The sequence below is a fragment of the Barbus barbus genome, assembly GCF_936440315.1.
Source record: "Barbus barbus genome assembly, chromosome: 37".
In the NCBI taxonomy this organism is placed as follows: Eukaryota; Metazoa; Chordata; class Actinopteri; order Cypriniformes; family Cyprinidae; genus Barbus; species Barbus barbus.
The window spans coordinates 18,235,675-18,250,368 of NC_136715.1; the positions used below are offsets into that span (position 1 = coordinate 18,235,675).

Here is a 14,694-nt window from a genome sequence, read left to right on the forward strand (position 1 = left end):
TCATTTTTCAGCACGACCTGGCACCTGCTCACAGTGCCAAAACCACTGTTAAATGGTTTACTGACCATGGTATTACTGTGCTCAATTGGCCTGCCAACTCTCCTGACCTGAACCCCATAGAGAATCTGTGGGATATTGTGAAGAGAAAGTTGAGAGACGCAAGACCCAACACTCTGGATGAGCTTAAGGCCGCTATCGAAGCATCCTGGGCCTCCATAACACCTCAGCAGTGCCACAGGCTGATTGCCTCCATGCCACGCCGCATTGAAGCAGTCATTTCTGCAAAAGGATTCCCGACCAAGTATTGAGTGCATAACTGAACATAATTATTTGAAGGTTGACTTTTTTTGTATTAAAAACACATTTCTTTTATTGGTCGGATGAAATATGCTAATTTTTTGAGATAGGAATTTTGGGTTTTCATGAGCTGTATGCCAAAATCATCAATATTAAAACAATAAAAGGCTTGAACTACTTCAGTTGTGTGTAATGAATCTAAAATATATGAAAGTCTAATGTTTATCAGTACATTACAGAAAATAATGAACTTTATCACAATATGCTAATTTTTTTTAGAAGGACCTGTATATTATTATTAATTGCAAGAATAATTTGAATAATATTTAACATTATAATTTTATCATATTTAATATCATACATTTCTATTTTTTAGCGAGTGTGTATATGTGTGTGTGTGTATATATATATATATATATACACACATCTATAAGAAAAAACTAAAATTATATTTCAATAAGTCATATATAAAAAGCAATTAGTATTTGTTTATCGACTATATTGATAACAATATAATAAAAAAAATACTTATAACTATTTATATATAAAATAATATGTGTGTGTGTATTTGTACCTCGCTGTCTCTTTCCATTCCGCATCCTCTCCCTCTTTCAGGCAGATTTCGTCCAGCTCGGTGAAGAGAGCGTGAGGAATGTGTTCCTCATCATCCTCCATTCCCAGCAGGAACTGTACACGCTGAGACGGTGTGTCTGCTACAGAAAAACAGACACATTTTATTATTTATCTCTGTCCTTTTTGACTCAATCAAGTTTTCATTTATCCCTGTAGAGTGACAGTCTTACTATATGAAGGTGATTCTCCGCCATCCTCGGTTCCAGAGTCTCTCTCCCGTGACCTCTTCCTGTGGCGATGTCCATGGTGACGATGCCGTCTGTGTGACCTCCGACCCAGTGGTACATGCACCCCAATGTAGAGGGTACGGTGGCCTGCCAGGGACAAACAGAAGAGGCCAGTTATCATACAAAATGTTCTAAACAAAGTAGCTATAGGGCACTACAGTGATAATGTATTTTGTGTAGGCCAATACGGAAGTTAGCATCAATAGGATTTATCCATTGGCTTCTGGATTATTGCAGAAAAAGAGCTCTGTGCGCAAAAAAGTTTATTATTAAATTGGGGCTAGGGTTTTTTTTATGAATGTGTCTCTAATGCCGAGTTCACACTGCATGATTTTCAAAATCATCGGATCACCGTTGTTGTCACACTGCACGACTATCTGGGATAGCATTCAGTTGCTGCTGTGTTCACATTTCACGATGGATAGGCGACAGGAGGATACACACTGCATGACTTTACAAAAGGAAGAATCGCCGACAACTCTGGTCCGCAAACTACGTTTCACAAGCAAACGCACGTGAGAAGTGGTAAGGAAATAACGCAAGATCATGCTGATATTCTAGTCTATAAGACCTCCCGAACAAACAATAACAAAGACGACTTCATTGTTAATAACATACTTCTGCTTGGAAAATGTTATATACACAAATCAAAATAATTGAAAGTGAAACCAACATTTTGTGCACTTTAAAATGAGCTTGTTTCTTATACAAAAGTCCTCAAAGTGATGAAAAATAAAAATGCAATACATCTTTTGTTCTTTATAGAAGAATATGATTTACAGGAAAAACCCTAGCCCCTTTTTTATATTTAATAAAAAAATGTATTATATATATATATAATTAAATAAATGCATTTCTTGTCAAGAAAAAAGAGACAGAATTAGCAGTTATGAGTGGGGTGGCCAACCCTTGGCCCTGCCCCTGCGTTAACGGGGTTAAACAATTTTAACGCGTTAAACTGAAAAAATTAATCACCTGTGTTAACGTGCTAATTCTGACAGCACTAATATATATATATTAGGGGTGGAAGAAAAAAAAAATCGATTCACCTAACTATCGCGATTCTTTTTAAAACGATTTAAAAATCAATCAGATAGGTGTATCGTTCCATCCCTAATATACACATATAATTAATTTTAATATAATTAGAATATAGCTACAGCTGTAGTTACATTCTAATTTCTAATGCAAAAATGTACTGATGTTGCCACGTTGTTTGTACTTGGCTAATTGCTTGATAAAAAAAAAAGTCCTCCCTGAACTTCCTGCTGCACTGCATCTTGCTCTCTCATTGGCTGTAGGTCACTGCCGATGTATGTTACAGTCAGAACTCATTTCACACAGCAGGATTTTGAATCGCCGACATCTCCAGATATTTAGCATGGCAAATATTTCACGGGCATCAGTGATGCATCGGCGATTCTCTTAGATTGCGTCTTTGATAATTCACACTTGCATGAACGAGCACGGATTTGTCTCCGATTTCGGGCATTTGTCAGCGATTTAGCAAAAACCTGTCGACGAGTGAAATCAGGGCTAAAATCGTGCAGTGTGAACTCGGCATAAGGGGAACTGACTGTCTTCAGAAACATTTACGTGGTATTTTCTTTTAATCTTGCCTCCCTGTAATGCATATTAAATTAGTGTTTATAAGCGCAGCGCTGCTTTGTTTACAGCAGCAACCAAGGAAACGCTTTTTCTGCTGTTCTTAGAATTTGTCTTGAACCTCATTTTGTAAACAAAATTAAATTCAAGTTTATTTGTATAGAGCTTTTTACGATACAAATCGTTGCAAAGCAGCTTTACAGGAAATTAAGTTTCTACAATATATTTATAATTTATTTATTTTTGTAATTCTGTATACTGTCTGAGGGTTGGCATCCTCTGAGGTCCTCTTTTGTAAATAAAATAAATTGTGAGAAAACATGTCTTAATTACTGTTACGGTCACTGGATGCTTTCAAATTTCAATGGAAGAAAGAAAGCCATGCAGTTCTTAATCAACATGAGAGTGAGTAAAACATGACAAAATGTTTTTTGGGGTGAACTTTTCCATTAATGAGAAACACTTCCTTTATTCCTTCATCTTAAAGCGTCAAGCAGATGTAGAATTCGGTTGTGCAAGATCCAATCTCTGCAGTCATATAATCAGATTCGACAGCTCTGTACTTTGTGTTTCTGTTCTTGTTTACAGTCTCAGATTAAACTATAGCATTAAATCCCTCTCTCACTCTCTCCCCCCAGCTCTATGAACTGAGATGCACTCTGACAGTGTGTGTCTGTGGGGAGAGAGCTTCTGTGCTTCTAGCCATGGGCACTGACACAGAGAAGCCACAAAACAGACCTTTACATCACGACTTAAGTGTATGAAGCAGACAGATGGTTATCAAAAGCAGAGCAGAAAAATGGTCCATGCTGACTGTGTCTTCTGAATCACCTCATCAGTTTTTAATACCACCACCGTCTCACTCTTTAGAGATACACAGTCTAATGAGCTTTAGTTTCACTGGCTCACTCAGTCCTGCAATTTAGCATCTAAATAAGTGATAAAGACCTCCAGGGTTGAAACAAACACACACACACGTGTGCTTTTATCTCATTACCTTCACTGTTATCTTCCACCAGCAGCCTGTGGGTTTGTGTGGCCATGTTCATACAAAGATGAATCACTTCCTTTTACATCAGTGAAATATCCTCTAAACACCACATTTCAGAGCAGATACAAAGGCATAGATAAAATTAAACTGTCATATTGTTAAAATTCAACTTGGGGGTCTTTATAAAGGGTTAAGTAAGGATGAGGATGAAACAGAGAGGTTCTTTAGGCACAGACATGCACTGGCTCCAAATGTGTGTGTGTGTGCATGTTTATGTGGTTTATGAGGACACAAATTTGTATAATGACATGCATGGGTATGACAGAGGTATTACAATATGAAGGTGGTTTATGAGGACACTGTCTATGTCCCCGTAATTCAAAAGGCTTAAAAAACATACTAAATGGTGTTTTTTTGAAAATCTAAAAATGCACAAAGTCTCCTGTGAGGGCTAAGTTTAGGTGTAGGGTTGGTGTAGGGCAATAGCACACACAGTTTGTTCAGTATAAAAAACAACCACAAAAACCAACATGTGTGTGTGTGTGTGTTTGTGTGTGTATGAAGGAACTGGAATGAAATGTTTCTCTAAATGGAATATTTCCTCAGGACTAAGAACAGCTAATGTCAAACAGCAGATTTATTTCCTCTCTGCTTCTCTGTTGTCTGAAAATTAGGGCACCATTCTACAAAACGTTTTAAACAAAAAGTTTAAAGCATGCCAAATGTCTGTTGAAAGCAGATTTGATATACAACATTTACATTTATGCATTTAGCAGACGCTTTTATCCAAAGCGACTTACATTGCATTCAAGTTACAGTTTTTACATTTTATCAGCTCTTGCTTTCCCTGGGAATCGAACCTATGACCTTGGCATTGCTAGCGCCACGCTTTACTATTTGAGCTACAGGAAAGCTCAAATAGTTGATTCTAAACAACATATGCTCTTCTGGAGCTAATGATGTTTAGAATCAACTTTATGCTGCTTCAATAACTAATATTGGGATAGTAAACAAAAACTAAGCACAAGACAAAGAGAAAGCAATTCATTGCTGTATCCTAGATAGCGTTAGCTTTAGTAATCTAAATCTAAAAATAACACAAATTTAGGCCTAAAAAAAGAAGGTGTATGGTCTAGAAGTCTGCTACCCGACCCGGTCCCGAAAAATGTACGGGTTTCGGGTCGGGTTCGGGTTAATGTTTATTGAACAGCGTCGGGTTCGGGTCGGGTTCGGGTTTGTAACTAAGAAAAACTAAATAGGCTATATATAGTTTGCGTGCCGTGTGCTTTGCCTGCTTGCTGTGTTGTGGTGACCGGCACGCGCGAGAGAGAAAGTTGCGTGCGCAGATGTGCAATGTGCATCTGCTACACAGACCACAGACACACAGGCTCTACCTGTGTGTCTGTGGTCTGTGTAGCCCAGGGGTGGGCAAAGTTTTTGGCTCAACGGCCACACTGGGTTTTAAAATTTGACAGAGGGCCGGCCCAGTAGCAGATTATGAAACACGATCTCATGAAAGTGCGTATCTATACCACAAATTAATTTCTAGTGCCATTTATACACCAAAAATGTTTTTTGCATGCATATGCTACGTACTGTAAACCCCTTGGTTAGGATTAGGGGTGCGGAGTGCGTGCCTATTACACCCCATAAAGTGCGTATCATATGCACACGAAAACTGCGTATCATAAGCACTACAGATACAATTCGTGGTATTCGCACTTTCATGAGATCGGACTGAGCAAACACATTTACGTTGTGGCAACGTCTGCGCGAAATTCAACAACTGAGACGACATTCTGACAATACATTTTTTATGCTAAATATCCCCCATTTAGCATGTTATGTTTTGAGGTTAATTTTTAATGAGTCAGATGTTAGATAACCTCGGGCTTAACATGTAAATGTATTTGTCGGGTCGGGTCGGGTCGGGTCGGGTTAAATCATCGCGGGTACGGGCCGGATTCGGGCTTCAGTTTAAAGCCCGTGCAGACCTCTAGTATGGTCCTAAGAATTTCACTTATTAATTTCTATGTATTTGCAGCAATTTTAGCTAAGGTTTAGAAAGGTTCTACTGCTTTACGATTTGAGTTACATGATGCACACAACAAAAAAAGCTAAAAATTGAATTTTATAAATATATTATATTTTTATATAATGTTGTTAAAGTGTAATTTTATTTTATTTTTAAATATTGATGCATCGGGTATTGTATTTGACTCCCAGGTTTAGAGTTTGTGTTTAATAAGCTTCAAGTACCTTCCAGCTCCTCTTTCTCGAAATTGGTGTTGAGCATGGACCGAGTCCCACCCCTGTCCAGCACGGCTTCCTCATCATTTCTCTACAAAACAGAACACATTTATTAAACTATCACACATACCAATTCATGTTCTCTTATAGCTGATTACTAACAGATCTCATCCTACAATATATTCTATGAAATACGGCAAAGCATATGGCAAGCAGAACTTCACACATACACATATAAACACAGTCAGTACTGTTCAAAAGTTTGGGGTTGGTAATAATATTATTTATATAAATTTAGAATATAGTTTATTCCTGTGATGCCAAAGCTGAATTTTCAGCAGCCATTACTCCAGTCCTTAGTGTCACATGATTTATTTATTTTTGTAAAATTATAAATGTTTTTACTGTCACTTTTGATCAAGTTAATGCATCCTTGCTGAATACAAATCCAAAGTTCTGTCATGAAACTCTAGATGGCACAGTCTTATAGGTTCCAACTTAATCTGACTTAATGACATGATTGTCATGGTGCAGCTGATTAATTTATTTTCATATCAGCAGTAGGGCACAAAAGGAAGTTATTACAAACACTCGATGGTGGTTTAAAATGAGTAAAAATGTACTATTAATCTCAGAAATTGTGTTATGTAGCATGATGCTAATGTTAGCTCTAATGCACCTGCAGAACAAGTTCAATTCTTCTTCATAATGCATTTTATCATAATACTTCATGTAAGGTCGCAAGTAAATGTTTTGTTGTATTTATTTAGAAATACTTTTGATAATAGTTGGGTAAATGTGTACTGGGATTGAAGCGATGTGGCTTGGTAAATGTTTTATTACCAGTATAAAGGCTGATAATGGCTGAATTAAAACAAAAGAATAATAAGGATAATGTCTCATACAGGTGTGAAAGGTTATGTTTCCTTAAACTCATTTGTCATGCATTCCTTTATTTCAACACATTTCAGGTAAATCCTAGTATTTTAAATTTGCAATTAATCGTGATTAATCACAGTCCAGGACTGTGATTAACGCGATTACATTTTTTAATCGATTGACAGCACTAGTTAAATTACATTCTAACATTGTAACATTGCAATCTAAAAACAAAATAATGCTTTTAAAGCAGAAGTTAAATTTACTAAACTAAAAATTAAAAGAATAAAAAAAGCACAGACTGAGTAAAAAGTCTGTTTTGATTACCCCATTACAGTCACTTACAGTTAGTGCTATCAAACAAATACACTTACTTGTAGGTTTAAAATTCTACATATGTCACATTTATTGTCCAACTACAAATATTTCAGCAAAATGTATATTTTAGTTATTGCGCTCTGTCTGTTTAGCGCGCATGCGCATGTCTGTGAAGTTTATCAGAGAATCGCAAAGCAAAAGCTCATGCACTTCTGACAGCAAAATGGAAATATTTCCATGGCTTTCCAACATTTAGATGGAGAATATACCTGTGAAATGTAAGTTACGCATTAAGGAAAACAGCACATCTCAAACACATTAAACAGCACGAGTCTCTATCAGCGGCACACGCAGCCTTTCTGTCAGAGCCGTTTTAAACTGAAACTAAACTATAGGCTTCTATATCTTATGAGTTATTTTTAAGCATAAAAATGTTAAAACCGTAAAACCTAAAATGTTGCTACCGTATTTTTTACAGTAGAATTCTGGCAACCACAGCTGCCAGTTTTTTACCGTAAATTTTACGATTTTTTTTTACAGTGTACATTTGCATAAAGCATCCATATTTGTCCATGCCCATTTTGATTATTAAAAAGTATTAAAAACCTGAAAAGTATTAATTTAAGGTACATTTAGAACAAACAAAAATGTGCAATTAAGTTGCGATTAATCACGAGTTAACATGACAACCATGCGATTAATCGAGATTAAATATTTTAATCGATTGATAGCCCTAATTTAAAAAAAAATTCGTTAAAATTTGTTTAATTAAAATATTTTTTTGTTGTTATTCTATTTCTCACTCTACGATTAAAATTATAGACTGATCATTTCTTTGTCAGTGGGCAAACGTACAAAATCTGCAGGGATCAAAAAAAATTTCCCCCACTGTAGAGAGAGTGTATCTTGTATATGTTTACACACACACGCACACACGCACACATTAATTATCCTCTCTGCACAACTCTGTATACACTGGATTGATTTAAATAACTTTAATGTACTTGAATTGTGCATCAAAAACTAGGACTACAAAAGTATCAGATCAGGAATCGGTATCAACAGATACTCAATATTCAATGACTCAGATTGAATCGGGGCACAAAAAACCTGATCGGGTTACCCCTAATCAAAAGCATCTTTAATTAAGTGATTTTATAAAAAATATACATTATTATTTTATTTATTTATTTTCACAACAATAAGCTACTGTTTTATGTATTAATATTCATCAGCTAAAATAAATTCTGTTAAGTGATTATTCTGGTAATTATTCCTGAAAAAATAATGCTGTAATTATAATTATATTAGTAGTAGTAGTAGTACTATTACATTAAGTAATATATTTCTGTTACAGTTTCTTCAAGCTAAACCGAACTTTTATTTTGACAGGTGGCTGTCATGTTTTTGTTTGTACCCTTCCTGTTTTTTTTTTTTTTGCATATTTGTCAGACTTAAAAGATTCAGATCATCAAACAAATTTTAATATTACACAAAGATAATGCAAGTAAATACAAAATGCAGTTATTAAATGATGATTACTACCAAAATTACTCCAAGAGCGCAACGAACCCAGAACAACATCTAAAAATCTGCAGGCCTCACTTGCCTCAATTAAGGTCAGTGTTCATGATACAACAATAAGAAAGAGACTGGGAAAAAACAGCATCCATGGAAGAGTTCCAAGGCAAAAGCCACTGCTGACCAAAAAGAACACAAAGGCTTGTCTCACATTTGCCAAAAAATATCTTCATTATCCCCAAGACTTTTGGCCAAGGTGTGTGTCCCGTTACATCGGGTGTAAAACCAACACAAGATTTCATAAAAAGAACATCATACCAACAGTCAAACATGGTGGTGGTAGTGTGATGGTCTGAGGCTGCTTTGCAGCTTCAGGACCTGGATGTCTTGCCATAATTGATGGAACCATGTATTCTGCACTCTGAGGGAGGAATGTCCGGCCATCAGTTTGTGACCTCAAGCTCAAGTGCACTTGGGTTATGCAGCAGGACAATTATCCCAAACACACAAGCAAGTCCACCTCTGAATAGCTCAAGAAAAACAAAATGAAGGTTCTGGAGTGGCCAAGTCAAAGTCCGGACTTAAATCTGATTGAGATGCTGTGCCACAGGGCGGCTGCTGGCCAAATGGGTGCCCTAAGCAGGATTGTATTGTTGTGCCCCCCTTGGGCCCCTCCCTCAAATATTATGAAAGTACAAAAAAAAACTACTATAGGGGTCAAAATAGAACTTTAATAACATATACAAGTAAATAAATAAATAAATTGTATAATTTACAAATTATAACTGTAGCTCTAGACAGTTACCTATGGCTATGACTTTATTAATACAGCTGTCTGATTGATTTTATAGTCTCAAGCATTCAGAAATCACACAAAAGAAAATTAAGCACATTTACTACGATAAAACCGTGGTTAATTTTTGTAAGGGTTGTGATGTCCATGTGTTTTTGTTGAAGAAATTATAGAGGCTGTGTCATCTATAGCAAAAAGGTGGCCAAAAATGAAAGATTAAGTGGATATTTGAATTAAATGTTTGGCCAATAGCCTATTAAACAAGGATTTGATCATCCTGTATGTATAACCGCAGCAAATACCAGGCCTTTGGCTCCGTTTGCAGGCATTTGTAATAATATGTAATGTACATAAATAGTTTATTTTGTATTAACCTACATTATGTATTTTAACAGTGTTATTCGATGAAACCATTTAATTATTAATTAACCAATCATTATTGCCTCATTGTTTTTATATAATGCATTTTAAGTTTAACAATAACAAAGGCTATTGTTGGCTTAGGTCTGTTTTTATAACCCAAAAAAATATTATCTTAATACTTCATAAATTATTATTTGAAGTAACAAAACCATGTTTAATTTGTGGTTACCGTGGCTACAAGAACAATCATTTTTGGTTTTATAAGTGTTAAAACCATGGCTAATTTTTAGGGATGGGCATTTTCCAAAAATTTTGCATTCGAATATTCGAGCTCATAAAAAACGAATATTCGAATATCGTTTATATAAATGAGGTTTAATGAGAAAGATGTTATTTTTAACTATAAAGTTTTCGTCACGATTTCTGAACAAGCTTATGATTAGCCGTTACTCAACAATGTTCTACAACAATGTTAAGTTATATTGCAAGGTTTTATTTTGGTTGAAAATGTGTAAACAACAACAACAACAACAAATACATAAAAAAAGCATTCAAGATCAAGCAGAGCAAACGGAAAAATCAAGCAGACTGTTCCAATTACAGAACAGAATGTAGGCTACATATACTCGAGTCAACCTATATTTATTGTGTTTTAATTATTTCATGTATTAATTCTGAGAAACAATAATATTCACATGCTATGGTGAAAGTTTGTTCCTCAGTCTGATAACAATAAGAACGTGCTGACAAAGATAACGTGTGCTAACAGTTTCTTAGCACTTTGTGTTAAACCATTCTCCCTCGAGAAAACTTTATATATGTCTGAAGATAATTTCACTATCAGATAAACTCTCTTCTCGGCTCAATCGGAGTACAGCCGCGCTCACCTGCAGTCGTGAATGCAGTGATGGACAGCTGTCTTTCTCAGTCGACTGTGTTTGGACTTCATGATTTCTCATTGTGGAGGTGATAGTATGATAAATCAGTTTCACTAATTCATCTGATCAGAAGTAATTACATTTTGTCAGATCATTTAGTAAGATCATTTAGATCAAAGTAAATCCAAACTTCGCGAGGAAAATGACGACGATCTGTGATCAAATACTATCAACTTAACACGCTCCACAGCGCCACCCAGTGCATGTAGTTATAACTGCTAAGGATTTATCATGGATTCCCTGCATTCACGGCCAGCAAATTCACATAGTAAAATTTGAATATTGTTTTTATTGTTCGAATAATAATTACAGACCGAATATTCGAATGTTCGACTATTCGTGCACACCCCTACTAATTTTCATAAGGGGACATGGAAACTCAGAGAGAATGTTAGATGCGTTGGTGGTGAAATTATTTCAGACATTAAAAAAGTTATTAACGTCAACAGCGAAAAAGTTTTCACAGGATTATGAAGTGATGCACGGGCTTCCACTTTTTTTTTTTTCGTCACCGGAATGCTGATGTCTTTTCACGGGCATAGTTGTCCATCAATTATGATCATTGCAAGTGCAAGCGATCATGGGCACGTCAAGATTATAATTTTTTTTTTTTTTTTTTTTTTTGAGAAACTGGGATGGTGCCCCCCTCGGAGTTGGTGCCCTACGCAAACTGCGTACTCTGCGTGTAGGGAGCGGCGGTACTGCTGTGGCATGACCTTAAACAGTCCTTTCATGTTCGAAAACCCTCCAATGTGGCTGAATTAAAACAATTCTGCAAAGAAGAGTGGGCCGAAATTCCTCCACAGCGATGTGAGTCTTACTGCCAGTTATCGCAAACACTTGATTGCAGTTGTTGCTGCAAAGGGTGGCACAACCAGTTTTTAGATTTAGGGGGCAATTACTTTTTCAAGTATTGTCCGGCAGGTTTAGATGTCTTTTTTCCCTTAATAAAAGAAAGCGTTATGTCAAAACTGCATTTTGTATTTATTCGTGTTATCTTTGTGTAATATTAAAATTAGTTTGATCTGAATCATTCAAGTGTGACAAATATGCAAAAAATAAAAAAACAGGAAGATGGCAAAAACTTTTTCACACCAATGTATATGGTATGATGATAGTTTTTCTCAAATGAAAGAAAGTTGCTAGGATGTTGTGGGTGGTTGTTACTATGCAGACTCAGGGCTGCACCCAATGCGTTAAAGCACAGCATTAGTAATAGTGATGCTTGTCTAATAAAAGAAACAATCTCAGAGCATAACTGCCACGGTGACTCATTTTTCTCGAGCTGTGATGTGTGCATGTGTGTGTGTGGCCACACTCATGAGTGCAAAGAATGTCATCAACATGAGCCCTAATCTCTCCATCTTGTTCTTGGAGGAGAGATGAAGGACACACGTGCACACAGATATTCTGATAACTCATTAACACGTCTGTCGCACACATCATTAGTACGACACATAACAACATAGAGACTTGGAGGGGAAAAAAACAGTTTGATGGACATAACACCTGTGCAAACATATGAAAACACTCACGCACACACATGTTCACACCCCCTTGTGTGTTCAGACCTCACTAATGAAAGCTAACAGTGTGTCCCGCAGGCTTGATTCTCTTTATATTATTAAGCAGCTTCCTGTCTGCAGCTGAGGTGTGACATTATATCTGAGATCTCCCATGTTCATCATCCCTAATCTTTCACACTTTGTTTCTTCTTTATACATTTCCTCTTTCCTCATTCAATTTTATATCCTTCCATCGTTTGGTCCCTCTCAGCCTAAGCAGCATTCCAAGTCACATGACCGCAGTTGCTCAGGTTGAATAATGATGAAGCAGATTTGCACATTTGGACACAGATTTACATACACACATGCAGCGCAGAGGTGGGGGGAGGAATGGGGTCACTCTCACATTTCGGTTTCATACGGAGCAGAGCAATTTAGGGCTTTATTTATTTTATTTTTATGTAAACGCTGTCAGTTGATTTACATAATATGCAAATCGATTAACTGCAATAGCAATTGGATCAGAGAGCATGAATACTTTCTGTAATTTATGTATATATATATATATTAGGGGTGACCCCGAATAGTCGACGCTTCGCTGCTTTGATAGGAGGAGCCTGATTCGACTCCCAGTCTCACAGTCGAATATTCGCTGAGATGTTATGATCATGCCATTTTGGCTATATGGGGGTGCTCAAATGTTTGATTTCACATAGAACTACCCGTTTTCTCCCAATAAGTTAATACAGCCTATTAAGATAATGATGTACATAAGAATATGAAAAGAAAGAAGCTTTAGATAAATATTTTAATGTGCGTGAATAAATCCAAATAACCCCTATAGATTTAAGTTTCACTTTCCAGAATCCGTGACCGACAGAGGAGCATCTGAAAGACTGGATTTATTTAGATCAGGTAGGGTACAAGTGATTTGTGATTTTACGAATTAAAGCTAATTCAAAATATTAACAAAACTATGCAAATAATACTAAAATAACACTGATATTTAACTAATATCATTGAATATTTAACAATAAAAGCAGCACAAATCGTTTTGGTGTGGTCATTTTATAATTTTGTGTCGCTTAGTCACACTGGATGTGCCATGTGGCTTGTTGTTTCTAATTACACTTTAACCCCAAGGGGGAAATCCAGATCAAATCCCAGAAGGGAAAATCAAAACAAAATGAAGTTAAAACTTGTTTTGAACTATTTATTTGTCATCGGCAGATTGATCTTAAGTAGGGAGAAAAAAATGGATTTAAATCGTAAATCTGATTTTTTGTAAAAAAAATCTGGGATTTTTTTCTTAGGCCATATCGCCCAGCCCTAATTGGACTATGTAAATCCTCAGTTGGGGACACCCCTAATATATATATATATATATATATATATATATATATATATATATATACTCTAAATTAATAGGTTCAATTTACAGCTCTACCAAAATTACAAATGATCAGAATAATGATTTTGAAAATACTAAATATAATTGTGTGAGTGCAGTTTCATAGGAAGTTTAAGAGATTCACTATACCAGCCATGAATCCCACTGCAGTTTTTCCATTAAATATTTATAAAAAAAACGTCCTGACCTCATTTTATGCTTAAAAACAGATTCTCTCGCTGTCTTCCACAAACACAAACAAACCAGCATTTCCACAGGCTTCAAGATATGATTGTTGCTTAAGTCAACATGACATCAACATGAAATCAAAACTGACCTTTTTTTGTTTGTTTGTTTTTAATACATGCATTTGGTCTGTTTGTGCATAACTTATTGTTGCATGTTATTCCGAATTTAAAAAAAAAAATCTAAAATTGAAATCTTTAGACTGACTTTCCAACCACTTTCCTAAAAAAAAAACTCTCCCCTCCACATGACAACATTAATATAGACTGAACTAAAACATGAATAAAGGCATAAATTGGCAGAGGATGGCACAGTATCTGGAGTCTGATGGAACAAAATAATGTTCAGGAAATTATTACACCACTGGCCTTTGGAAAATTTCTCATTATGCCTTATTACTGCTAACCCTTTACCACCAAATTGGAAATTTCCAGTTTTTCAACTGACTATTTTTATTTAAAATAATATACAATAAATGTTTATATTAATTATTTTCATTTAAAAAATAAATTAAATTTAACTAAATTAAATTACATAACATTAAAAAGCACTTAAGATATGAACATCTGCCATTAAAAAATACCATGCAAGGCTTAAAGATTTCAAGTCCAAAACCTAGCCGTCCAACATCTCCCAGAAACTAAAGATAACAGCTGCCTATCTATCTCCAACAGCCTGAGAGTATCTCCAACACTTCATCCTTTCCAGAGACACCCTCTTGCTGTCCTCTCATGCCCC

At 35.8% G+C, this 14,694-nt stretch overlaps 1 protein-coding gene across 2 annotated transcripts in view; it reads right to left on the reverse strand.

The window, feature by feature from the left end:
• The window catches only part of LOC306857182 (sodium-driven chloride bicarbonate exchanger-like), a 52,332-nt gene that overhangs the window by 26,019 nt on the left and 11,619 nt on the right, over positions 1–14,694 (reverse strand). For both annotated transcript variants that reach the window (XM_079396965.1, XM_079396966.1), the window contains 3 exons: positions 6,013–6,094; positions 1,101–1,244; positions 872–1,010 (listed from right to left, as the gene is read on the reverse strand). In XM_079396965.1, coding sequence (XP_079253091.1) covers positions 872–1,010; positions 1,101–1,244; positions 6,013–6,094 — 365 coding nt within the window. The remainder of the gene's footprint in view (positions 1–871; positions 1,011–1,100; positions 1,245–6,012; positions 6,095–14,694) is intronic.